At 37.0% G+C, this 26,761-nt stretch overlaps 4 protein-coding genes across 5 annotated transcripts; 3 read left to right on the top strand and 1 right to left on the bottom strand.

Moving 5' to 3' along the window:
* Positions 1-1,074: 1,074 nt before the first annotated feature.
* LOC107705180 (uncharacterized) lies at positions 1,075-12,462 on the top strand. The gene is made up of 5 exons (XM_016508359.1): positions 1,075-1,117; positions 5,466-5,637; positions 6,839-6,884; positions 7,302-10,687; positions 10,841-12,462. The coding sequence occupies exons 1-5, from the start codon at positions 1,075-1,077 to the stop codon at positions 11,910-11,912; spliced, it is 4,719 nt and encodes a 1,572-aa protein (XP_016363845.1). The 3' UTR covers positions 11,913-12,462.
* Positions 12,463-15,228: 2,766 nt separating this feature from the next.
* cunh11orf65 (chromosome unknown C11orf65 homolog) lies at positions 15,229-17,918 on the top strand. Of its 2 annotated transcripts, XM_016508391.1 has the most exons (10): positions 15,229-15,396; positions 15,719-15,773; positions 15,888-16,011; positions 16,109-16,201; positions 16,287-16,340; positions 16,500-16,709; positions 17,001-17,134; positions 17,280-17,447; positions 17,560-17,615; positions 17,734-17,918. In XM_016508391.1, exons 2-10 carry the CDS (start codon positions 15,733-15,735, stop codon positions 17,847-17,849), a joined length of 996 nt encoding a protein of 331 aa, XP_016363877.1. In that variant the 5' UTR covers positions 15,229-15,396; positions 15,719-15,732; the 3' UTR covers positions 17,850-17,918. The 2 variants fall into 2 exon arrangements, with proteins under 2 accessions (XP_016363877.1, XP_016363876.1); XM_016508390.1 differs by lacking the exon at positions 15,229-15,396 and having other exon boundaries at positions 15,562-15,773.
* Positions 17,919-18,484: 566 nt separating this feature from the next.
* Positions 18,485-19,516, top strand: LOC107705199 (NADH dehydrogenase [ubiquinone] 1 beta subcomplex subunit 4). Its single transcript, XM_016508389.1, has 3 exons — positions 18,485-18,692; positions 19,137-19,277; positions 19,377-19,516. Exons 1-3 carry the CDS (start codon positions 18,516-18,518, stop codon positions 19,437-19,439), a joined length of 381 nt encoding a protein of 126 aa, XP_016363875.1. The 5' UTR covers positions 18,485-18,515; the 3' UTR covers positions 19,440-19,516.
* A 522-nt stretch (positions 19,517-20,038) lies between these two features.
* Positions 20,039-25,578, bottom strand: hgd (homogentisate 1,2-dioxygenase). The gene is made up of 13 exons (XM_016508449.1): positions 25,364-25,578; positions 24,016-24,087; positions 23,846-23,934; positions 23,564-23,729; positions 23,378-23,469; positions 23,255-23,289; positions 23,049-23,128; positions 22,352-22,451; positions 22,134-22,258; positions 20,966-21,070; positions 20,759-20,885; positions 20,488-20,666; positions 20,039-20,409 (listed from the first exon to the last, which is right to left on the bottom strand). Exons 1-13 carry the CDS (start codon positions 25,376-25,378, stop codon positions 20,266-20,268), a joined length of 1,329 nt encoding a protein of 442 aa, XP_016363935.1. The 5' UTR covers positions 25,379-25,578; the 3' UTR covers positions 20,039-20,265.
* Positions 25,579-26,761: the final 1,183 nt, after the last annotated feature.

Here is a 26,761-nt window from a genome sequence, read left to right as displayed (position 1 = left end):
AACACATGAAAGTATGCAAATAAAAAAAATAGCAGTGCAATAGCAGTTAAAATGTTCATACACTACCGTTTTAAAGTTTTTGTCTTATTTTTTAGTGGTTTTTAAATAATTTTTTATGCTAATCAAGGTTGCATTGATTTGATTAAAAATACTGTAATATTGTGAAATATTATTAGCATATGAAATAACTGTTCTGTTATATTTTCAAATGTAATTTATTTCTGTGGATGGCAAAGCTGCATTTTCAAAAGCCATTACTCCAGTCTTCAGTGTCACATGATCCTTCAGAAGTTATTCTAATATGCTGATTTGGTGCTCAAGAACAGTAATATTTTTGTGGAAACTTTGATACATTTTTTTATGATTCTTCAATGAATAGAAAGTTCAAAAGAACAGCATATATTTTAGAAATCTTTTGTAACATTATAAATGTCTTTGTTGTCAATTTTGGTCAATTGTATGATTTAATTATTTTTTTAAATGTTAATGATTTAAATGATTAGAAAAATTACTGACCCAAACATTTTGAATGGTAGTGTATGTCCTGTTAACATCATTTCTCGTCCTCATTTTTAATATGTTGTTTTTAGACACAGGAAAACAAACCTTATATTTAGTTACAAAGGTAAAACTGCTGTTTAGAGAGGCTGTTGATGTCTACTGTTTTCTCTATTTATCCCTCTGTTTTATTTCCTAATTTAACTATGAGAGATTTGGAAAAAAAATAAAGACCTACAGTATGGTAGCAGGGGCAAATGACTTCTGTTAGGACCAAGAACAGGGGTGTGTTTTCCCCTAAATTGCCCTATTTCCACAAATGGACTCTTATTGATTCTAAGAATGCATCCCCTCAAAACAGATAATCTGTTACTGCCATTTGCCTCCTCTAGTCACCACTTAAGTATAATTACCTAGAAGTCAATACGGCTGCTAGGCTGCTGCCACGGTTAACCTCTGAGTCACCAGTCACAAGCATCCTGCTCAAATGTTCTCTCAGCCTGGCACAATGACAGGGCTCTGGGTTTTTAATTAAACGATTGTCTTGTCAATTAATAAAGATGTTCTTGGTGCTTAATGAGCTCAAGGCATCTTAAAGACTTTGAGGCTTTGATCAGCTGTAGATTTGAGGCCACAGGGGAACTGCATTAACTACAGCTAGATGCAGTTTAGCTGTACATAAGGCAACTTTATTTACTGTAGCATCTAATTTATGCCCTTTATGGACCATATTTTAATTAGTCATGGCAATATCTGGCAAAATAAATCTTATCTGAACCATACAGTGGTGGCCAAAATTGTTAGAACACCTGACAGATCTGAAAATATTGACCTTTTTGCCTCCAAAACATGATTTCATTTCATAACGTTCATGAAACATGCAGATGGTTGCTCTGCACAACAAATATCAGATGAAGTAAGTCATACTGTTTTTATCCACTTTTAACTTTAATATTTGTTATGTCCACCTTTTGCAGCACATCTCTCTGGCATAGTGTCAATATATTTCCTGAGAACTTCAACACAAATGTTATCCAATGCCTTCTGCAACTGAAGCCAAAGGCTTTCCTTTGAATGTACAATAGATCTGTCCAGTTTATTTTCCAACTCACCCCAAATAAGTTTTGCATTAAATGAACAGTTCACCCAAAAAAAAGGCGAACATTTATTCACCCTCAGGCCATCCAAGATGTAGATGAGTTAGTTTCTTTATCGGAAAAAGATCTGGAGAAATTCAGCATTAGATCATTTGCTCACCAATAGATCACATGCAGTGAATGGGTGCCGTCAGAATGAGAGTCCAAACAGCTGATAAAAAAATCACAATAATCCACACAACTCCATTCCATAAATTAAAGTGTTGTGAAGTGAAAATCTGCATGTTTGTAAGAAACAAATCCATCATTTTAATTTTACACTATTGCTTCTGGCCACAATTCCAGTCTATAATCCATAATAACGCTTCCACCAGTGAAAAAGTATTAAAAAAAAAAGTGAAAAAGTAGCAGCTGTTTTTGCTTGTAAACAATGCCTAATCTGTGCATGTTTCTCTCCTGATTCAGACGAGATTACTTTTTCAATGGAGAAAGCAATATTATGGAAAGACTTGTTTCTTACAAAGCTTTTCACTTCTCAGGACATTAATTGATGCACTGGAGTCGTGTGGATTACTTGTGGATTATTGTGATGTTTTTATCAGCTGTTTGAACTCTCATTCTGACGGCACCCATTCAGCTGCATAGGATTCATTGGTGAGAAATTGCAGGATGAAGTGCAGTCCCATATTGACTGCATCATCCACGGACCTGTTTGCTCGGTAAGCAAACTGCAGGGGGTCAAGTAAGGGACCAGTAATGTCCTTCAGATAAGCCAACACCAACTTCTCAAATGTCTTCATGACCACAGACGTTAGGGCCACAGGTCTGTAGTCATTAAGTCCTGTTATCTTGGGTTTCTTTGGGACGGGGATGATGGTGGAGCGTTTGAAAGTGATGTAATGCTAACTTTCTCCAATGAACAAACAAACTCTTCAACTTTTGAGTGAACTAATCCTTTAATACCGTTTAAGAATATTTTTTTACTGGTGCCATGATGAAGGTTATTTATGTTGTGATTTTACAAGCTATGCCACAACCATTATAACTATCTGGTTAGTAATATACCTCCTCATCCACCGCCTCTAATAATAATATCAGATTAAAATATATATTTAATATACACCTTTAGTGATATTGTGTGAACCTATTTTGTTAAGCACTGACTCATTACCTGGAGCAAAATGTGTTCTATTCAATATACTGAGGTCTTTCTGATTTGCTGATTATATTTTGTGATTACTATTTTAGGAACCTAAACCCTCGATTGTGCTAACCACCACAATACATGCTCTGAATACACTGCCATATTGCAGCCAGCATTTAAGAAAATCAATTCACAGTTATGAATTGGCCTTGTCATAATCTCTCCAGGAGATAATGCATTTTCCAGCACTGTCAGTTGATTTATACAGCAGATGACAAGCCATCCATGAAATATGTAACTCCCTCCAACTGACGGACTACTACAACCAGCACCATGATCAAACTGAGCTTGTGCCAAAAACCTGAGAGACATTAGGCTAAAGATGAATTTATCATACAAGTTATGCACTATATTGGTTTCTGTTTTAATCAGCAGAGTTAATTAAAACTGTTTAGATTTTATTACAGATTTAAATTGCATTGCTATAATGGATCGAGATAAGCATCACTCCATGACAAGATTTATAATTGCGGTGGCTGAATATTTAGCCTTTGTCTGGAAACAAACATCATCTTTATAGAACACATTCCACCCTGCCTACACAATAGAGTGGTTCATCACAATTATTTTATTCGTCAATATTATGTATGTGCATCTGCATAGCACACCCTTAAGCAATGCAAAGCTACAATCAGGCTTCTTGCCTTAAGCCAGTGGGGCTAATGCGTCTAATTGATGACCTCTAGTATTTCTACATAAAATAATTAGGAATCCTGCTCTGGGCCTATTAATCCTTGCAGAATAAGCAGAATGCCTGACCAGCAATCCCTCTTGATTACTGACAAGAAAAAATCTTAATTAGGATTGATTTTCCCTTCCATTTTATTCACCACTTATTCAGTATTTTGCTTCTCAGTAAACCTCAGTTGCACTTTGACAAAGAAATTAAGGGAAATGTACAATTATTTTGTTGTTTTACTGCAATTTTCAGTTTTATCAATGCTAAGAGTATAGTTCAGGAGCATTTTTGTTATTATTTTACCCTCAAAATGTTTAATAAGAGGTTTGATTGGATCCCAGATTTGCTTGACAGCATTTATTTGAAATAGAAATCTTTTGTAACATAAATGCCTTTACTTTACCTTTGCTTAAGAAACAGGGTTTGGATGAAGTTTGCCTTAATAATTATCGGCCTGTCTCTAAGCTTTCGTTTTTATCAAAACTTTTAGAAAAAGTTGTATACTCACAATTGATCTAATTTTTGAATGTAGCTAAGTTAACAGAACCTCTCCAGTCTGGTTTCTCTGCCCATCATAGTACTGAGTCTGCCTTGCTTAAAGTGTTGAATGACATTTTACTTGCAGTTGATGGCGGTAAAAATACAGTTCTGTTGCTTCTCGATCTTACAGCCGCCTTCGATACAGTTGATCATAATGTTCTTCTTTGGCGGTTAGAGCATTTGATTGGTATCAGGGGTACTGTTTTAAAATGGTTCAGTTCATCTTAAAAACGGGTCTTTTTCTGTTGAGTTAGGTAAGTTCTCTTCATCTATTGCTCCTATTATCTGTGGAGTACCTCAAGGATCCATCTTAGGTCCACTTCTTTTTCATTTATATATGTGACCTTTGGGAGATATTATTAGGAGGCATAACGTTTCATTTCACTTATATGCTGATGATACTCAGCTGTATCTACCATTGAAAGCTGCCGATTCCATTAAACCCTTATTGGCCTGCCTTGTGGACATTAAAAAATGGTTATCCAGTAGTTTTCTTCGACTTAATGAAGATAAAACAGAAATAATCGTCTTTGGCCCTCCAAAGTTGAGAAGTGTTGTTATACAGGAGCTTGGCAATCATTTCTCCTCAGTCTCTTCACAGGTCAGGAGTCTTGGTGTCACTGAACGAAACTTGCACTGATTGATCTTAAAATATATCAATGTCTTTGTTTTGTCTCAAGGTGAACACCAGTAGTGTTTTTTTCTAAGGCACATTTATAAAAATTACTTAAATGTCCTAATTTAACTATGGTCAAATCCTGGTTCAGTCTAAGCCCTGTCTGTGAAACCAGGCCTTTAGGCTATTTGGACTGAACCTGATCGCTGATGGGGCCAAAAGTTACAAGTTTTAGACCTGAGAAAGTATTATTAACACACAAGAGAACCTGATTAAAATGAATAAAGTCCAGTGGTGTAAATGCAGGTAGGCTAATGTTTAAAGGGATAGGTCACCCAAAAATGAAAATTCTGTCATTATTTATTTACCCTCATGTTGTTCCAAACCCGTAAGACCTCCGTTCATCTTTGGAACACAAATTAAGATATTTTTGCTGTCTTTATGACAAAGAACTGCACAGATGCAGATATTGTAACAATCTATCGATAAACACACACCTTGTCCTCTGTTTCTCGCGCTGCGCCTCTGCGGAATGAAGAACGCGCTGAAAGACGGGGAGGAGCCGAAGTCTGCCGCCGTTTTCATATGAAATTTAAAGGGGACTGAGGCGATCACGAATTCGTGTACAGTTTATGTAGCTAATCGCAAAATGTTTAGGGGGGCTGAGTAATCATTTTAGGGGGGCTATAGCACCCTAAAAATGGCCTAGCGACGCCCATGCTCAGATTCCAATGCATTAAATTCTGACTAAAAGTTTATTATTATGACATGCATTTAATGTCATATAAAGCATGCGTATATGCATATGTGTAACACTTCTCAACTGATCAGATTTGCAGATCAGGCAAATAATACTTCTCAGATCTAAGGAAGACCTCAGTAGGACATCTGAGGAGCAGAGGAAATCTGCCAGATTCATTTCCACCATCTTTATCAGTCTTCCCAATAGAAGAAACAAAAAAGACACAGCGGAGGAAAAAACACTGAAAACTACAACTAACCTGTGAGTTTGATTTTCTTCTTTTTTACATTTTCACACTGCTGTTGGGGGGGTCATCATGCTTTAAAAAGTTTAGTGTTCACTTTTGTTTTTAAACAAAATTGTATAGGTGCAAATTGTATATATAATTTTAATCAGCCATTTACCAGTTATCAGTTATAACATGAAAATAATTATCAGTATATGGCATTGACCAAAATTCTAATATTATTGCTTATCTAGTTTAAAATCCAATTTTATAATAAAACTGGATCAACTGCTATAATAAACAAGTTCAGTGAATGATCAAATTTGTAGCATTCACTCCAAAACTGTTAGTCTACCAATTAGTAAATGTTTTATGAAAATGTAATTCCACTTAATACACACTGCACATAATAATATCTTTTGTCTTGTAAATTATGCCATAGCACTTTGTGTTTTGTGTCATTTGCACAGTCCTAGCCAGAGCAGCAAATGCCCTTTTGACCCATGACTGGCAGTAATAGTCCTTATATAGCAATAAGTCATGATTTAATGATGGTGAATGATAGGGTGAAAGTGTATAGGCAAAGATTTGCTGTTTGGCTGTAACGTATCTAGGTGTGTTCATGCTTTCAAATAGTGCTTACACCTTTATAAAGTCTTTACACCTTGATCTTAGAAACAATAAATAGACATTTATTGGGTAGTATTACAGTATCTTGTTTAAAAGGTATGACATCATCACTGCTCTCTCATTTTTCAAAGCAGATATTAAACAGGGTTTTTTGTGTGTGTGTAAGTGGTATGTGTATCTGACTGTATGCATTAATGTGTGTGAGACACTCTGTACTAATTTTAAAACAGTTTAACCATGGACCCCTCCCTTCATGTCAGGCCAATGAATTGTTTACTCCTAAAATGCTTAAACTGAGAGAAAGGATGGAATGTCATTGATCTTGTTTTCCTGCGTTGCCTTGCTGAATATATAAAAGACCTTGAACTAGAAGAAGTATTTAGGGAGTAAGAGTAGCGTGTGAAACATTGCATTAGACAAGAGATTTGTTTTCGTCATAGTTTTCAATGTTTGCTTATCTGCCTGAGGGAACTTATCTTTCGCTGAGATTTTGAAAATCAAATATAACATGGAGGTATTTTTTAATCTACATACTTTTATAATGTTTGCTCATTTAAAAAATCATATGCTAATTAAAAATTATTTTCTCAAATGTGACTGTTACAGCACACATGAAGCCGTAAAGAACACAGCTAATCAACACCACACAGAGGTACGCATTCAAGCTAAGACGCAGACATGAGAGTTGGATTGTTTATTTTTTTAGCAAGAGAATGTCTGATGTAAAGATACAATCTATGTCATACTAATCAATCATATCTTAAATATAATGAAATATCTCTATTGTACTGCCCTTTGAATACATTCCACTCCATGTTTGCATTTTTGACATGCAGAGTATTTTTCAGTGGAATGTAAAGCTCAACTGTGAAGTTGAGCTGTCTGTTTAAACAGTTATGGAATGGGAGTGGCGATTTGTTCAAATAGTTCAAATACATGTGAGAAGCATTTCTTGCAATTTTCCCAAGCAACTCTGAAATGCAATTTAGCAGTCTAAACTGTACAAATGCTACTGTGCTTGAATTAGTTCAATGTTAATAATCAAAAGCTTTGTTGCTTGTTTTGACAGCTAAGGGACGTGCTTTCACAAACTGACCAATGTGGCGAATCAACTGGTGAATTATTTAAGAATGGGGATGGGCCAAAAGCAAGCTTTGATGAAGACAGTTTTACCACTCTGCATCAACGTGGGACAAAGCAGGGACAAAATACAGGAATACAACACGACATAGGCATTCATGAACAAACACAAATTGTCCACAACAACTCACAAAGACATTCTACTCATCCTGTTTGTGAGGTTCAAACAGAATTCAACACGGAATCTGGAGCCAACGACTGTAGAGAGAATGCTGCAACAACTCCACAATACCACAGTAATCTGACCTCCCTTGAAGTTGACAATGGTCTAAAAGCAAGCACTGATTCCCAGTTTTTTGCACACCATTCAGAAGTTGCAAACCAGGTCTTGTCATTAGACTATTTACCTGCTCCTCATTCTGAAAATACCCCTGAGCCAGAACCTGGACTTATCAATCCTACATCAGCTATGTTGTCATCAGCCCTGGCCTCAGTTCTTGTTCCACCTTGGAGTGGCCGCCTTCGAAGACCCAAGCAAGGCGGAAACGAAGTACAGCATGAACCCCAAGATTGTGGACAGAATATGAACCCATCTACCTTATTTCGCCAGGATCGGCAGCAACAACCGTTTCTTCCTTCCCAGAGGCGACCATCTGAACACATGTTGGCCAATGACAATGACATGCAGTTGGCTGCAGGAACCAGCTATATCTCTCCTGACTGGCAAAAAGAGAACAATTCCCCGAACTTCACAACCAAAATACAGCCAAAGAGACCCATTACCGAGTCCTCCTCTGTGGGCATGATGTACAATAATGCAGATTTGCATCCTTTTCCCACACCTCTGGACACTCGTCAGGTACCAAATTTGGCCCATTCAGGGTACAGAATATCAAACACTGGAGATGAACATGAGTCTTTCAAATCATTGAGCTCTAAGCCAACAACAAGCAGCCTACTTCTTTCCTTGAGGAGGTCAAATTTGAGAAACTCCAGTGCTGAGCCCACACAATCAGAGACTCAGATGACTAGGTCTGTCAGGTCCCTTACGTTGCCTAGCAGAGTTGTTCTGAAAACTCCATCATTTGCCCATCCTGTTACCGCTGATGCCCAAACCCCCGAATACCCAGACACTCCTGCAAGAACAGAGAAAATACCAGTCAGTCAGTTCCCTTTCTCACCTAGAATTAGGAGTAGAGTGCCATTAAGGGCATCACTGTTTCTAAACAAACCAGAGACAGAAATTTCAAAGAGACTAGAAGCTTCTATTGCCAAAGCAGAGGAGGAACATTTCCCACACTCCACAACCAAAACCAGCCAACTTGGGGTTCTCAGAGCCCAAGAACGTTCTTATTCAGTTCTTTTGAGGGAATATTCCAGTACAGAAGACACAGATGCAGTGGAACAAAATACTGCCAACAACACCAACCTGCAATACTCCAATATGACCAAACAACAAATATCTCCAGATACCACAATTTCTCCCAAAGATTCAACAAATTTTAATGTTCAACAATCTGGCTTTAATGTCCAAAAATTTAAATCACAAAGCACACACAATATAATAGCCAGCAGTTCTTCGGGCACAAGCACCTTCATAGACAGGCTCAACTACTCACCCAGGAAAGACTCTTCTGTAGATGGAACAAGTCCCACAAATATATATCTGGACTCTAAGAAATATTCTCAGTCAAGTCAAAGCACGATGGATCTTTCGAGCCCTCTTTCTCCAAGCAGACCTCTCAGAAGTGTAAGAGTACCGAGCATTTATTCATACCTACGGGAGTACAGCCCGGTGGTGTCCACCCCTTCCCCTTCCACCCCTTCTTCCCACATACAGAGAGGTGAAACATCGCCTCCTAAGCAAGATAGAGGCGTAACACTGCAGGGTGACCGGAAAACACTTCCCTCAAAATTTTCATTTGACTTCAACCCATTTGTGCCACAGGTACAAGTGTTACAAAGAAGCTCTTATGGCTCTCATATAGCACCAGCTCAATCTCTGCCTCCTGATTTTGGACGAAAATCAGCACCTCGTCTCAGTACATCTCCATATTCTAGCCTCATCTCCTCACGACCTACACTCAACAACACTTTACAAGAACTACCCTCTCCACCTGTGCCCAAAACTCATACCCAATCTACATCTTATGATATTGTAACCACTCCTGCAGACTTCATAAAAAGTGATCCAAGCTCTTCACTGTCCACATACACAAGCATAATAAGAAGACCAAAGGAACAGTTTGCTTCTTCTAACAGAGAACAGAGGACAGCAGTTCAAGCTTACACAAGCGCCCTAGATAATCACAAACCTGCCCAGCCATGCCTCTTACAAACTGCACCAGATGCAAGTTTTGTCATGGAAAGCCAAAGCGCTAATATAAGCCCACACCCAAGGCAGCCCAACACAGGCTCTAACAACTTCTTTCATCAGGAGCATGATGGCCTGATGGAACTTCAGCTTGATAAGGGTAATGCATACCCCAAGCACAAGCTGAGTGAGAAAGGTAAGTATTTATTACCTGATAAGCTCACAGTAGAAAGTGAGACTCCACTGACAGCTGAGAAAGAGATTCCTGCTGTGCATATGCATGAGAGATTGCAGGAAATGCAAAGTTCCAATTCAAAAAAAGCCCTCTTTAGTTCACGAGTTAAGAAAGACAAAGAAGCTGTCTTCTCTTCAGCTTCTTTGCCAGACAAAGAGGTTGTTAGTCCCCAGTATTTAAAAACCAAAAGACATTTGCCAGTGTTTAGAACGAGCAGCAGGATTGACCAGATGTTAAATCGCTTGAAACTGACATTTGGTGTCAAACGTTCAGACAGCTCACTTGACACACTACCAAAAAAGAACAAGAGTCCCACTCAGCACCCCTCAGATACTGAGACTTTTGAAAGTCCCAAGACAGAGGAGAAAACATGTTCTGAGAGCCACCCGGCACCCTCAAACTCCTCTTTAACAACTGATAAAACCTCTTTAGGTTCCTTGTCAATACTAACATTAAAGAAATCTGAGAGTACATTAAATATGAGTGGACAAAATAAGTCTAAGGCTGAAATAAATTATTCTGGGTCCACACGGGAGGTCCCCAACTCGTCCTTGACCATCGATAAAGCATATTTTGCCTCTTTTGGGTCCTTGTTGCCACTTACATTAGAGAAATCTGAGAATACTTTAAATATGGACTGGCAAAATAGATCTACAACTGAACAAAAGGGTTCTGGGTGCACATGGGAGGCTCCCAGCTCATCTTTGACCACCAATAAAGCATCTTTTGCATCTTTGACGCCACTTACATTAAAGAAATCTGGGAATACGTTAAAAATTAATTGGCAAAACAGATCTACAACTGAACAAAAGGGTTCTGGGTACACATGGGAGGCCCCCAACTCATCTTTGACCACCGATAAAGGCTCTTTTGCTTCTTTTGGGTCTTTGTCGCCACTTACATGCAGGAAATCTGAGAATACTTTAAATATAGACTGGCAAAACAGATCTAAAACTGAACAAAAGGGTTCTGGGTGCACATGGGAGGCCCCCAACTCATCTTTGACCACCGATAAAGGCTCTTTTGCTTCTTTTGGGTCTTTGTCGCCACTTACATGCAGGAAATCTGAGAATACTTTAAATATGGACTGGCAAAACAGATCTACAACTGAACAAAAGGGTTCTGGGTGCACATGGATGGCCCCCAACTCATCTTTGACCACCGATAAAGCCTCTTTTGGGTCCTTGTCACCCTTAACATTAAAGAAATCATCTGAGAATAAATTAAATGTTGATCAGCAAAAGAGGCATAGCGATGAAAATGGAAACCGGTCTTATGGTAGAAGCTTTAGTCCACATAGGCAAAAGGCCCAAAGTATGAATCGTTCTGCCACCTTGCCACATTACAGAAAATCCTCTGTCGGTCCCTCATCGCCCTTTTATTTGTTTGATTTTGATTCAGAAGACATTCAGAATGACAATGTGTTTTATAGTCCATTGAGCAAAAAAACTAATTCACTTTGTGAGTCTGATGACTTCTCTCCTCAGAGCGCCACCAAGAGTCCTGTGCAGCAAAACCTTGTGAGGTCTCGCTTGTCCTCATCATGTGCTGATTTAAAGTATGGTCTACACAGTGGACGATCTTTCTCAGTAAGCAGTGTGGTTTCAAGCCGCCCATCAGGTCCTGGACGAATCTCAACAAGCAGCATCAGCGACCTCTCAAGTTTGGATGACTTTCAGTCAAAGGGGAATTATACAATAGTTGACTCTCCAATGAGTAGTAGCCATTCCCCAATCTATGATGCAAAACCTATCACTGGTAAACAGTCTCAATCTGGATATACAGATAATCTTGATCTTGATCATGATGATGCAGACCCAACCCCACCTCCATCTCCAACTATGTCCTCTTCACCTCGTCGGATATCCCAGGCTCCTTCTGTGTCTTCCCCCATATGGACAACTCCAGAAAATCTGTCTCCTCCTCGTGGAATCCTGTCATCAAGGAGCTACACAACCAGCATGACTGTTTTTGAGGAGTCTGATTCTGACACCACAACCGATGATGAATACTATCTTGATAATGGTGATGCGGTAGAAACAGAACTTTAGAGGAGAGAATTGTATGTTGTTCAATTCCATCATGTTACCGGGGGGGGGGGGTCTAAGCATAGGGTCTTCTATGACAAAGCTGCAGCAAAATTAGGCCTCTGTCAAACCAATCTAAATTGTAAAAACAACTAGAAATCCAGATTGTATATGAACAGAAGAAATTATAATTATATCAGAACCGTAAGACCATGTTGATTTCATATTTCTTGTTATAAATTAAATATAATGGATTTTTGAATACTTTAGTGCTTGAGGATAACAATGTTTGATTTCATTATGAATGTATTTACAATACAGTACAATGCACTGTTTCATTAGTTTTTTATACATATATATTTTCTGGATCTTGAGGCTTTGAAATGGTGAATTCTCATGTCATTCCTTTTATTGAGGCCTGCCTCCTGTAGGTTATTGGCTGTTTCATTCACTGTGGCATTTGAAAGAAAAGCGTGTCAGTCACAATACATTATTTTCCTGACAGACATTATATAGTCAGAAGCTGCCAATCAAGAAACTGAACCCCAACTATGTTTAATATATGTATTTGAATTTTTTTCAATACTGCTGCTTTAACAGTCCGAAAAAATATAGAATAATAGAAAATAGAAAAATTTAATATTGGTGCCCGCAACACTGATGATTCCACATTAATTACATTAATTATGGCTAAGTCTGTAAAGAAGATGTTGTAACAGATGTCTGCTGTCCATTTGATATTATTGTTAAAAGTATGAAAGTGTTATTGAAAACAGTGGCTGATCCTCATCCGCGACTTGTTAATTTGAGGTTCAAACACAGGACCTCTCACAATCTATGCAAAAGACATACCACAGATGAACTAAGCATTCTTAAAAAAAAAAAAAAGACCTTACAGTTGATTTTATTTGCTGTATAATTTAATTTTGTTGTTTGTGTGCATCATGTTTGTGTGTGGCTTTCAGTGTAATTTTAATTGATCTTTTATTGTAATTTATTATGCAGGGGAGGGGGTTGGGGCATCATTTCTCCCCTATAGCCTTAGGGACCTCCATAAGATGTGTCAATTGCAGCACTGACCTACAGTACTACTAAATGCTGTGTAACATAGGCCTACATATGTAAGATCCTTTTTGTAAGGCAATTTCTTGAATGTCTTCATTAAAACAGTTATATTTATGAACATTTAATATATTGACTAAATTGTATTTTTTCTAACACCGAAGTAGAAGAATATTGATCACTTGTAAAAATGACTGTAAATGACTAACTTTGGACAAGACGGTTAACTGCTATGTTAAAATTTGATTAGCAAGTACACTCTAGTCTTAGTAAACTTGTTCTCTAATAACACAGAAACTCTTAATTGCAGCTCATTAAAACAGGCCGACGCTGTTACGTGTCACACAACCTGCCATAATTGTACAATGAACAGTTATATGAGTGATGCAACTAATTTGATCGATGTTTCAGTAATGGTTGACAGGTTTGCGGATCAAGCAGTAGGTCTGTTTTGTTAGAAAAAAAAATCATGACTGTCGTCAAAGGTCAGAATTTAGAGTATTATTTTTTTTACGAATTAGTGAACGATTCAATGTCACAATCCTTAACTTTTCGCAACCTACTGTCGTAACGATGTAATCTGCTGAAAAGGCCACTTAACGAATCTTTTAGTTAAATGAATCTCCTAGTCGACACATAGTTTTCCATTTAAAAAAAATGTATTTTGGATATGTCATTCCTTTTATTGAGGCCTGCCTCCTGTAGGTTATTGGCTGTTTCATTCACTGTGGCATTTGAAAGAAAAGCGTGTCAGTCACAATACATTATTTTCCTGACAGACATTATATAGTCAGAAGCTGCCAATCAAGAAACTGAACCCCAACTATGTTTAATATATGTATTTGAATTTTTTTCAATACTGCTGCTTTAACAGTCCGAAAAAATATAGAATAATAGAAAATAGAAAAATTTAATATTGGTGCCCGCAACACTGATGATTCCACATTAATTACATTAATTATGGCTAAGTCTGTAAAGAAGATGTTGTAACAGATGTCTGCTGTCCATTTGATATTATTGTTAAAAGTATGAAAGTGTTATTGAAAACAGTGGCTGATCCTCATCCGCGACTTGTTAATTTGAGGTTCAAACACAGGACCTCTCACAATCTATGCAAAAGACATACCACAGATGAACTAAGCATTCTTAAAAAAAAAAAAAAGACCTTACAGTTGATTTTATTTGCTGTATAATTTAATTTTGTTGTTTGTGTGCATCATGTTTGTGTGTGGCTTTCAGTGTAATTTTAATTGATCTTTTATTGTAATTTATTATGCAGGGGAGGGGGTTGGGGCATCATTTCTCCCCTATAGCCTTAGGGACCTCCATAAGATGTGTCAATTGCAGCACTGACCTACAGTACTACTAAATGCTGTGTAACATAGGCCTACATATGTAAGATCCTTTTTGTAAGGCAATTTCTTGAATGTCTTCATTAAAACAGTTATATTTATGAACATTTAATATATTGACTAAATTGTATTTTTTCTAACACCGAAGTAGAAGAATATTGATCACTTGTAAAAATGACTGTAAATGACTAACTTTGGACAAGACGGTTAACTGCTATGTTAAAATTTGATTAGCAAGTACACTCTAGTCTTAGTAAACTTGTTCTCTAATAACACAGAAACTCTTAATTGCAGCTCATTAAAACAGGCCGACGCTGTTACGTGTCACACAACCTGCCATAATTGTACAATGAACAGTTATATGAGTGATGCAACTAATTTGATCGATGTTTCAGTAATGGTTGACAGGTTTGCGGATCAAGCAGTAGGTCTGTTTTGTTAGAAAAAAAAATCATGACTGTCGTCAAAGGTCAGAATTTAGAGTATTATTTTTTTTACGAATTAGTGAACGATTCAATGTCACAATCCTTAACTTTTCGCAACCTACTGTCGTAACGATGTAATCTGCTGAAAAGGCCACTTAAAGAATCTTTTAGTTAAATGAATCTCCTAGTCGACACATAGTTTTCCATTTTAAAAAAATGTATTTTGGATAGAATCTCGTATTTCTAGCTTTCTAACATAGAGTTAAATGAGTTTGTTTTCACGTTGCTTTGGTAACGGCTGTTGTAGGCGTACAGTCACCCGTCCCAATAAAGGAATCGAGTCATACTGTATGTCTAGGCTTTATTATTTAACTTCAATGTTAAGTTTAGTCTTTGGTTGCAGTTTTAGCTCCCTTTACGTTTTTTTTACTTCAACTTGATGCGACTTCAGCGATGTCATTGTGAAAATCCAGTTCACGATTTTGTTTACTTTTCGATAATCACCGGATGGGTTTGATTTCGATATTATAGATATCATAAGGATAAAACGCTTTATTTTAATACATTGCCTATTTTAAGCACCTTCTACCTATTAAACATTTTAATTCAGGTATTTGAAGCATATTGGCTATTCTGTTTCTTGAGAATGAAGAGGACTCCAGAGATCAAGTAAGTAACATTTTTGTGGGCTGAGTGGTTTATAAAAACCAACCGTCTTAATTTTGAATTGAGTATATGGATGGAGTTAAATGTAGCCTAATAATCCAATAAAATAATCATAATCCTAGTTGAATAAACCCATTTCCCTTTCCTTGACATGGCAAAGGCTTAATCAGTGCAGAGCTTTAGCCTCAGTTAAACAGTATAATTTATAGGTTATGTTTTCTCTATTCCTTTTTTTTTTCTTTTTCAGAATTGTTCCTTTTCGGCTAATTGAAATCCATGTTAATGTTTCACAGAATAAACTTTTTTCTCTCTTTTTATCCTTTAGCAGCATGTGCTAGCATGAATAAGAAAATGACTGAACACACATACTCTTTTGACAGGTATGAAATACAGCAACAGCAACAACAACAACAACAAAATACAGACTCATTTCTAAATGAGTGAAGCAAGCAATAGAAGAAAAAAAAACCTGTCAATCATTTTTTCCCCTTTAGGCATCACTCAACATCTCCAGCTGGGGAAACTACATCAGACACTAATGTCATACTTGTCCCACAGCTGGAAACGGCTTTCAGCAGAGCAGCCAGGATCATCCAGCGAGCATGGAGGGCACATGTTGTTAGTGATCACACTCAACTTTAATGTTACATTTTCTCCAACATATAATTGAATGCGTAAATAAAAAAGTAGTGCATACTATGTCTGTCACGTGTAGGATACTGCTGTTTTCAAGCACCTCAAGAAACTAGTGAGCTTTCATAATCAAGGGGATCCACGTCTCCTTCTTAGATTTATTAACCCTGCAGAGGTAAGTTTGTTACAATGCATGTGTGAAGATTGAGATGTTTTTCCTCTTTTTTTTTTAAATCATATGCCTGAATGCTTTGTTGTAGGCTAATATTCTGGATGCTGCTTCAGGGGCACTTATCCGATTCAGACTGGGTGGGGTGAGTGTTGATGTTATTTATCTTTCCATGATTAGATGGTCATTTGTACTCAAGAACATGCTGTAATGTGTTACTGTGTTCTGCTCTAGAAGGTTACGTTATTGAAAATCGAATTATAAGCAAATTGCAAATTACTTACTAATGTTTATAAAATTCCAGCCAACCTATCCTCCAAACATCTACTTTAAAATATACACTCGTGCACCCATAGTGGACATGTGTGCCTCCAGTCCTAAAGATTACACACAGCTAAAGAAACCTGCTCCAAGCCAGATTCATAATGGCCGACTGATGATCAATGACAGGGATGATCACTCTGGGTGGTACCAGCGGGTAGAGAACAATGGCTGGAGGATTTTGTCTTGCAAGGTGACATATCCAGTCATAATACTTTCATTTTAATTTTACATTTTGTATATCAGTGCAATTCAGTAAATAAAACATATCCAACCAAACATTCAGCAGCCATTACTGCACTCCTTTAATTACATTTCACACAATATAATATTACTGTTTTTACTGTATTTTTGATCAAATAAATGCAGCCTTGGTCAGCATAAGAGACTCATTTCTACTGTTTCATGTACAATTGAAATTGTAACAGTCAGAAAAATATACAAATGTTGCCTAAGCATTATATCACTGCCTTTTTGATTAAAGATTTCTGTGTTTGAAGACCCAATAACTCAAGATACCAATGTTAAGAAGATACAGTTCCATCACTGCAAAATCCGTCGGCGACAAGATGTTGCAAGAAAAAAGAAGATTCGGAAAATTGAATGGATGAGAAAAATGTAACATATTTTAAAAATGTATTTAAAGTAGCTGTTTAATTGTTTGTGATAGGTGATAAGATGTGTTCTGCAGAGCTAATCATAGAGAAAACTGGAAATACGTTATGAATGATGGAATAATAGTAAACACAGATCTTGTGCACAGGTATGCTGAGGGTCTCCTGCAATCTCATACAGAACACAGCGAAACAGCTCTGCTGGTGCAAAAATCCACAGAGTTGATGGATTCCTTTGAACAGATTGGACCAGATTCAGTTTCTGAGCAGGACGTAGATGAGCTGCTCGAATGGACCAAAGCTCTCAATTTTGATGAGTAATTGAGCTAATATCACATTAGATGTGATATACTGTACTTGGCATCATCACTTTTTCATCATCATGGTAGTCATAAAATATCCCATTTAGAATATTTGCTTGTCTCTCAGGTATATCAATGAATGGAGGAATTTGGGTACCAGCAAATGCTGCATATTTATCAGAGGTAAGACTTTTTGGTTTTCCCTCATTCAGCTTTATTTATGGAATAAACACTTTTGTTGCATTGTAGCTCCCTCTACTGGTCAAAATGGGTATCCACACTTCTACTTTTCTCGCTATAGATAGGCTGTCGGAGAGTGACCAGAAGGACTTTGCCTGTCTCTCTGTGCGTGATATTTGTGAGATTCCTCAGATCAGTCAGGATCCAGTGGTGAGCCAACATCTGGATCACATCTGAGGGTGGAATTGTATCATGCAGCTCTAATAATATATTGCACATCTGATTTGCTTTATTAATTTGAATAAATAAAGCAGGTCATGTGTTTCGACTAGTTTTGTGTGGTCAAATACATTTTAAATATATTATTTATCCTCTCCTAAAATAAAATATTTTACAGCGGTATGCAGGGTTGTCATTAACTAAAACTAAAACCATAAAAACACACATTTCCATTACTTGAAATAAAATAAACATTAACTGAAATAAAAAAAAACTTATTATTTTAACACATTATTTACATATTATTACAACAATCAATATTTCAGCAAGTTCACAAGCTTTTCCTTTTCGCTTGAGTTTGAAGTACTACAATAACTAAAAATAAATAAATACTATAAAAACTATAGGCCTGTAGCTATATATACGTATAAAAATAATTAAATTATTTAAACATAAATTAAAAATATAAATAAAATCTAATTCAAAATATTTAAAAAAAACTATAATAGTATATTAATGACTAAACTAAAACACCGATTTACTCGAAATTAGATGCGGTATCATCGGGTATCATAGAAATCCTTTGGCGAGACATTCTGAATTACCGCGAGACTGGCGAATGTAGCGCGCAGCCAATCAGATTTGTCTTTTTTGTCGGGGCGTTTTTTTTTGCCGTTCGCAGTAATGGCGACCTACAAAGAGGCGTCTTTGGCCACTCGGCCAAAAACATTAGATCCAGCCGAATACTTCAATCTTTCACCTGATTACCGGCGGGCTGAGGAGAAGAGAGCGGCTCTGCGGGCTCAACTGAAAAGGCAGTATCTGCAGCAGCTGAACAATCCTCATCGGAAAGAGCTGATTGTAAGACAAACCAAATATCATATATGGGGTAAAACAGTTACAGTTAAGCTATGGACAGTTTTTTCATATTGTACTAGTTTATAATTTAATGACGTTTTAGTAATTAATTATTTAGTCTACATTCATGTTTTTAGAAAACTAGGTTGTTTGTTTTATATTGAATCCGCAGTGAGTGACCTTCACTGATCGCTGGCTAGCAGTTAACGTTACTGCCTACCAGCTTGTTTTGATCCACATGTCTCTATAGTCTTTATGTGAAAAGATGTGATTTGTTAAATTTCGAACAGATTATACTCTTATTCAGAATGCATCCTCCTGGGTGTGTTGTTTGCCACATTATTTTTTACAATCCTGACAAATGCATTATTGAAACTTCCAGAAGGTAACCTGACACATTTAAACAGTTTGATCTAGTCATCAATCTCCATGTGTTTTTATTTGTAGGAGGATCCTGCTCTTACACGGTGGACATATGCACGCACCAATAACAACTACTTCAGACCAACTGCTAAAACTTCATTGATTGGTGGCTTGTTTGGAGTTCTCCCCCTTTTCGTCTTGTATGTGGTGTTTAAAACAGACAGGGTGAGTTGAAGCTGTATAAATTCACTTCTTATTCAGTATTGATGATGTCAAAGTTACAGTGGTTATATCATTTTAACCCTGTTTTCCCCATCTTTTTAGGACAAAAGGGAGGCCAAGATTAAGGCAGGGACCTATGAGCGCCCCTATAAACTGTCAACCTAAAAAAAAAATATTTCACTGTTTATTGTAACACAGAGTACTTGTAATTATATACTAAATAAAATACTTTATTGTTGAAACTTCCTTTACCACTGTTATTGAAGAAAAATAAGAAATCACACAGTATTTTTGTAATTTCACAACAGGGTTTCTGCAGGTCTGAAATTAAGGCTGTAAAAAGGTCAGAGCAGAACATCCTAAAAATGTATAAAGGTGCCATGATGTATAAATCATGGCATTAAATGTTGCATGCATTGCTAAAAATTTAATGTCTTTCTCAGTATTGTCTAGATATATATAATATCTAACATCCTTAAATCCAGATGCATGAGATACAACTTAAGATTTAAGACTTGTTATCTTGTCATTTTTAGGCATCTTTAGACATTTGCACTGAAAAACAAACATACTAAGGACACATGTACAGTAAAAGTTATTTCCATATATTAATGGTTTTGGAATTTTTTTTTTTTTTTTGGTAAATTAATTAAAAAGTAATGTAGACCTATTGAATGTTGTATTTTCAAACTTTAAAGTGTTGCTAATACAACTCATGGTGTGCTCCCTAGACATTTACATTTTGATGTACTGTGTTCCTTACATTTTCTTTACTTTCTTAAAAAAGATCTTTATAATGTCTAAAATGTATCTTTATAAAACCTGCAGAAACACTCCGTTTTGTTTTATTGGTTATATTCCAATAGCATGTTTTATTTTGTTATCACAGAACATCTCTGGTTCACTCTCAATTCTAGCGATAAAACCATTGTGAATCACTGATCCACATGTCAGACAAATATTATGATGACTGTTGAGGTGTAACCATGTTCTACTTGCTGCTGGGTTTCCAGTTTGGATTGAAGTGATTTTTTAAAGCCTCCCAGCATTTATAGTAGCTCTTATCGAGACGGTGACAGGTGTCCAATCCCCACTTGGTCACAGCCATGCTGAAGGATGACTCAAACATGAATGCCTGTTGGATACAGCATTATTTAGAACGTCATCTAGCCTTTTACATGATGTATTTCAAAACTAACCATTTGAACATTACCATAGTGCCTTCAGCAACTCTCTCTGGTTTCAGAACAGCTGTGCTGTTCTTCTCAAAACAGTCGACATCAGGGCCGTGTGGAGTCATGATGCTGTGGAGACTGGCTCCTCCAGGCTGGAAACCTTCCTTTGCTTCATAGTGGCCTTTGATTAACCCCATAAACTCGCTCATGCAGTTCCCTGTTAGCATAGACAGAGGGCGCTCTTTAACCGCATGAAATTTCATTTGGTTTTAATACAAGTAGGCTATGTAGTCAACAACTCAGATTTACTGTGGTAGTAAGGAGGCCGAAAGGTGTGATCAGCTACACCCCAACGAGGAGGAAAGATGACAAAATCTGCAATGGCCACACCTGGACGTGTGGATTTGGCTGTCAAAACGGTGAAAATCGACGGATCCTGGAAATAAAGATTCAGGTAATTTGATTGACAGTTCAAATGTAGTGATTTTAAGACGTCAAATTAAGCAAATTACTTACTGCGTGATCAAACGCCACACAGTTGATGACCATGAAGTTTTCCAGGTTGTATTTGTAGGGTGTGTAGTTTCCGTGCCATGCCACCACATTAAATGGCGAAAAGTCCTATTTGAACACATTTAAAAGGACAAAACATGGGTACTGTAATAATACACCACGTAATGAATTTCTGTAGGCTTTGAGTAAATAATCAATAGTAATGTCAAACGCGAAACACTAACGTCCGATCAATGCCCTCAATAATAAAGCGTTTAAACGGCATCGTTTTGTTTTGACGCTCCTGCACTTGAAATAGTAGGTTACGAGGCGAAGAAATGTCTTCGTTAAAAACCGCAATTTTATACACCCTTCGCTTGATAATGTTGCAGCGGACAGATTTTGAATGCTGCCTTCAAAATCAATATAATTCATTACAGCAGAGACTGCCTGCTGTCCTGACCCTCATGCGCCCTCCTGTTGTTTCAACCCCCCCACATGTACAAACACAAACACACACGCCAGGTAAGACATCAGTCACAACTGTACACACAAACACAAATCCAGCGACTCAAACAAGAACATGACTGTTTTTTCAGTTACATTCAGTCACACAAAGACGCTCTCCGTGCACCCTGGGGTTTCTGGGACCCCGAGATTTGTAATCTCACAGGCATAACAGTTCACAGGATAACTCTACCAAACTCTATTAAAATGAAGAAAAAAACTCATACACACAAAACACAAACATATTTTCCCAGTCAAGCAAATAATAAGCTAATTTAAGCAATTTTAGCACTCAGTTGGAGGACAAAACAACAGGATAAGGCTGTACCTTCTCCTTCAAGACAGACCGTAAACCATTTAAGAGAGTACAGACGGCGAGACCTGTGCGCTCAACTATAGATGCGTGCTCTCTCTGCATTTTTTTAAATTTTTCATTACAATGAGTGATACTGCCTTGTGATGCTACTTTTGCTGTCTCTAATTTGCTCCTGACAGCCATAACAAGTCAATTATTCACTCGTCAAGAGAGGGAAATAAATTCAGTGCAGAATGATGCTTGAAATCTCGGTCTTATTAAAGACCTATCCTGCATGTACAAATTGTACATTTTGTGTGTAATCTAACATTCAGTGCCTCATTGATGTTAGCAATGGGAATTACTACTGACGCAATCATTTCACGGCACCTGTTGACATGAGAAGAGCTTTCCTTGGTACTTGTTGACAACGGTGTAACCTGTGGCTACAGTACGGTCTTCGTACCAAGCCACAGGTGTTTGGAAGTCCCTAGGGTTAGCCATTCCATTAGCCCCTGCAATGCACAACCAAATTAATAGACTTTTCCCAGCAGCTTATGAAAGTTTGTTATTCAAAGGCATTAAAAAAGAAATTATGTTGTACATACCTATAGGACCCAGGTCAGGCAGCTCAAAGTGGGCCCCAAACACCTCTAGAATGTACCCCCTGGTTTCTCCAAACACATCAACACTAAAACGCATCCCTTGCTGGGAAACATAGAAGAGTACGTAAAAAAAATTTTAAATGGAGTTTCTGTGTTGTTTATTGGAATATCGAATGCAAACTTGAATGTAAAATACCATTCAAAAGTTTGGAGTCAGTAAGGTATATTTTCCTGAAGTAAATGAATACTTTTATTCAGCAAGGATGCATTAAGTTGATCAATAGTGACAATAAAGCCACTTTATTACAAGAGATATCTGTTTCAAATAAATGCTGTTCTTTTGTGCTTTCTATTCATCAGAGAATTCTGGGGAAAAAATGTATAACGGTTTCCACAAAAATCTATTAAGCAGCACAGCTGTTGTCAACATTGAAAATAATTTAATAGGATTATGTGACACTGAAGAATCAAGTATTTGCTGCTGAAAATTCAGCTTTGCCATCAAATTAATAAATTACATTAAAAAAATATTAAAATAGCAGTTATTTTATTTATTGTAGTAATATTTCACAATATTACTGTTTTACTGTATTTTTGATCAAATAAATGCAGCCTTGGTGAGCACAAGAGACTTGTTAAAAAAATATATATAAAAAAAATTTGGACCGACAACTTTTTCTTATAGATATTAGAGTGACACCTGAATGACACAAATCTCATTGGGCTCCACCATCATTTTCCCAAATTCTGTAGTAATCAGGATTTCACCTTGTTGGGGCACTGAAACACAAATTGCAGTCCTAATCAAAAGGAACTACTACTACAAAAATCCAAATTACATATTAATCCTGAAAAATAAAAAAAAATAAAAAAAATATGGCATAAATAACGAGACCACAAGCTTACCAATAAGGAAATCACCATCTGCATTTTGGAAACATCTATGAAAAAAAAAGTACCAATTTTAAAAAACACTGTACTAAGAAGGGAAATGAAATCATTGGTGAGTTGAATCCAATTCAAACTGACTTGTCAGTCATTGAAGTGTTGCAGGTATACATGTGGATGGCGATTCCATTCCGAGATTTTGAATCTCCAGCTCCACAGACTGTGTGTAGACCCTGAAAATATCAAACCGATGACAATGGGCATCACTGAAAATTATTTAAATATGAAGGCCATATGAGCAGTGTGGACAAGGATGAAATCTTTTACCGATATGAAATCCACTTTTTTCTCAGAAGATTTGGGGATGATAAACGGCTTCCATCGTAGCTGGTTGGGGTCGGGCTCCACTTCATTCCAGTTCTCTGTGAGATCTCCACAGCTCATCGGAGTGAAAGGCTTGTGGCGCACAGAGGGTAAAATGCGGTACAGCCAGCTATAAACATAAAAGTTTGCTGTGATCATTTCTTACAAATCATAAGGGTTTAGGTTTGACTGTTATGTTAAATACTGTTGTTGTTTTTTTAGTTTTTTTTGCAAATCTATATATACCTTCTCTTATTGGTCGACCGTGGGCAAGTGAAGGCCGAACCAGAGAGTTGCTCAGCATATAGGCCATATGGACACACTTGTGGATTGTTCTATAAAACAATAAACTAAACTGAGTTGATGTGTAAAGTTAATTGGTCAGGCCAGGTAGGTGATAAAAGTTGTGGTATTACCTGTCCCTCAGGTAGAGATCCTGGACAGCGAGGGTCCTCAGAGGCAAACTCATTTCCAAAACCGCTCATGTACTACAACAAAGTTATTTGAAAAGTATTGATTAAGTATGAGTTAATTTTATTTTTTAAGAACAAACTAAGTGGCAAAATGTGATAAAAGAGAATAGAAAAACACAAAAGAAGCTGTGTAGGGCCATCTGAGTATCTCCCCCTTCCTACGAGTGAGCAACAACAAATGTGCTTAGTCATGGTGCATCTGCAGATGCATTCAGAGCAGCTCTTAAACATCTCAAATAAGTCTGTATAACTGAAAACATAACATATGGAGGAGTTAAATATGACAATAGCCTCATAGGAATTAAGATTTCACTTTAAAATTTAATCTAAAAACATCTGACAAGCTAGTTGATGCCAGTTGTTTACATTCTAGTTCTCTACAGGTAGACAGTTGAGAACAGCAAGAGTCTACTTTAGTAGGCTGTCAGATTTACTTTGACTTTCGTCTTTTGTTTTATAAAACAAGAGCATTCTGTTGAAAAAGCATGCATAAACCTAAAGGTTTTGTGCAGCCTACAGTTTATGTAGCCTAGAGCCGAGATTAACCTCATCTGGGCAGCTGCAGATTCCAGTGATCTGATTGGCCAAATTGGAACGCCCCCTCCCCCTCGGTTCTTTCGAACAGTTCGCTTCAAAGACTCGATTCAGACAATCAATTGATCGATGTCCCTGGCATTGTATATCTACATGTTCTGAAACATTCCAAATAAAGTAATATACTTACTATTTAGGTTTTATTTATTTTGGTGTTTGCTGTAATGTCATGTGTCCCACTTAAGTTTGTTGTTCCATTCTATATTTCAGCTTATAAAACTATAAAGTCTCATTTTACATTTCGTGAACTGCTCTTAAAGATAGATTGTCTCATGAGTCGTGAATAAATCTTTCAGGGCTGCTTTTCCCAAAAGCATCTTCAGACGTTTGTTTAGGTTTAGGTTTTTAGGCTGAAGATGGTATTTAGAAACGCAGTCCAGACCGGTTTTGTGAATCGCCTCTACCTATTCAATAAAAAGATCCGACTCAAAAGAGAGTTTCGGACCTCACTATGCTCATAGGATGTACCGGTGAGTTTACAGTGCTGTTCTAAACATAATAAACAAGCAGAGTGTTTTGCAATTGGTTTATGTCTAAATAAAAATGAAGAAAAAAGTATTTAATGAAAGCGAGATATAACCTGAAAAAGATTGTGAATAAAACTTTATTACGATATAATCACGATAGGCTGTAAGTTTGAACTTGTAATAATTTATTTTAGACAAGCATTCGTCCATGCAGTCCAAAGTGCACTTACCTTCAAACCAGCCATTGTTGCGTTATTTACAAATGCAGTCTAGTGATATATAAACTTTACAAAATGAACTGCAACTTTCCACAGATGATCTTCGGTCAGCACTGGTCCCTTGAAACCGCTGATATCGTGTCCGCGCTCTCTTGCAGCAGAAGACCGAGGGAGGAACTTGGGTCGTATTTACGTTTTTCTCAATATGGTTTTAATTAGACTCAGACACGGCTCGTGACGCAACCAGAGATTTGGGCAACGTTGGGGAGGGGAGGGGAGGGGAGGAGAGGGTTGATGTTCACAGATCGTGCAAAGAATGACCCCTGGCACAGGTACAGCAAATGTCAGTTAAGGCAAGATCGTAAAGTCCAGTTCTCAGTCCTTTAACAAATGCACGTAGGCCTATTTCTTGTTCAATATAGAGGAAACCAAGGAATGTTAAAGCGTTTGATTAGTAGCCTACTGTAGCTACATCTGTTTGGGTTTTAAATCCCCAAGTTTCACAATGCATCTGAAATTTTAATATATTGTTACCATATTTGTGGAAAATTATCACAAAAGTTAAAATGTATTTAAATGTAAAACAAAAAACAAATAAAATCGGAAGCAAATAAGGATACAAAGGCTACGTTAATTGCATTTACACTGTTGTAAATGTAGGCCTACACTGTCTTTTTGCGATTTTTTTTTTGTGTCCAGTAAGTAGCCTACATTATAAAGTAGTGTCACAGCCAGTGCTAAGTTTAATGCTTTACTAAGCAATTACTGTTATTTAATTATTTTTATCTTGAAAAGTAAGGGATTACTCTTGTTTTTCTGTGATTTGTGACCCTGGACCACAAAACCAGTCATAAGGGTCAATTTTTCAAAATTGAGATTTATACATCATCTGAAAGCTGAGTAAATAAGCTTTCCATTGATGTATGGTTTGTTAGGATAGGACAATATTTGGCTGAGATACAACTATTTGAAAATCTGGAATCTGAGGGTGCAAAAAAATAAAAAATATTGAGAAAATCGCCTTTAAAGATGTCCAAATGAAGTCCTTAGCAATGCATACTAATCAAAAATTAAGTTTTAATATATTTACGGTAGGAAATTTACAAAATATCTTCATGGAACATGATCTTTACTTAATATCCTAATGATTTTTGGCATAAAAGAAAAATCAATAATTTTGACCCATATGTATTTTTGGCTATTGCTACAAATATACCCCAGCGACTTAAGACTGGTTTTGTGCTCCAGGGTCACACTTATAAGTGAATTAATGAAAGAAAAGGTTTTAATAATTGGACATGAAGCAGCGTTCTGACCAACGTTACAATGTTATGTCTATTACGTGATCACGTCTAGCGGTAATTGTGCGCGATGACGTAAAGTAACGTAGCCATGCACAGCAAAGAGCGC

This window comes from Sinocyclocheilus rhinocerous, unplaced genomic scaffold, assembly GCF_001515625.1.
Source record: "Sinocyclocheilus rhinocerous isolate Xijiao unplaced genomic scaffold, SAMN03320098_v1.1 scaffold594, whole genome shotgun sequence".
In the NCBI taxonomy this organism is placed as follows: Eukaryota; Metazoa; Chordata; class Actinopteri; order Cypriniformes; family Cyprinidae; genus Sinocyclocheilus; species Sinocyclocheilus rhinocerous.
The sequence above is the reverse complement of the archived record's forward strand: the minus strand, read 5'-3'. Positions and strand labels throughout refer to the sequence as shown.

What these genes read in the sequence shown, in the direction of transcription:
- LOC107705180 (XM_016508359.1), top strand. Translation starts at nt 1,075, where the DNA reads ATGAGCTCAAGGCATCTTAAAGACTTTGAGGCTTTGATCAGCT. An exon ending in CTTTGAGGCTTTGATCAGCT is followed by an intron (nt 1,118 to 5,465) that starts GTAGATTTGAGG and finishes TCAACTGATCAG; the next exon opens with ATTTGCAGATCAGGCAAATA. An exon ending in CTGAAAACTACAACTAACCT is followed by an intron (nt 5,638 to 6,838) that starts GTGAGTTTGATT and finishes TGACTGTTACAG; the next exon opens with CACACATGAAGCCGTAAAGA.
- cunh11orf65 (XM_016508390.1), top strand. Translation starts at nt 15,670, where the DNA reads ATGTTAATGTTTCACAGAATAAACTTTTTTCTCTCTTTTTATCCTTTA. An exon ending in AAAGCTCTCAATTTTGATGA is followed by an intron (nt 17,448 to 17,559) that starts GTAATTGAGCTA and finishes CTTGTCTCTCAG; the next exon opens with GTATATCAATGAATGGAGGA. An exon ending in ATGCTGCATATTTATCAGAG is followed by an intron (nt 17,616 to 17,733) that starts GTAAGACTTTTT and finishes TTCTCGCTATAG; the next exon opens with ATAGGCTGTCGGAGAGTGAC.
- LOC107705199 (XM_016508389.1), top strand. Translation starts at nt 18,516, where the DNA reads ATGGCGACCTACAAAGAGGCGTCTTTGGCCACTCGGCCAAAAACATTA. An exon ending in CTCATCGGAAAGAGCTGATT is followed by an intron (nt 18,693 to 19,136) that starts GTAAGACAAACC and finishes TTTTATTTGTAG; the next exon opens with GAGGATCCTGCTCTTACACG. An exon ending in TGGTGTTTAAAACAGACAGG is followed by an intron (nt 19,278 to 19,376) that starts GTGAGTTGAAGC and finishes CCATCTTTTTAG; the next exon opens with GACAAAAGGGAGGCCAAGAT.
- hgd (XM_016508449.1), bottom strand. An exon ending in GATCTCTACCTGAGGGACAG is followed by an intron (nt 23,935 to 24,015) that starts GTAATACCACAA and finishes ATTGTTTTATAG; the next exon opens with AACAATCCACAAGTGTGTCC. An exon ending in AGATGGTGATTTCCTTATTG is followed by an intron (nt 23,129 to 23,254) that starts GTAAGCTTGTGG and finishes TTTGTGTTTCAG; the next exon opens with TGCCCCAACAAGGTGAAATC.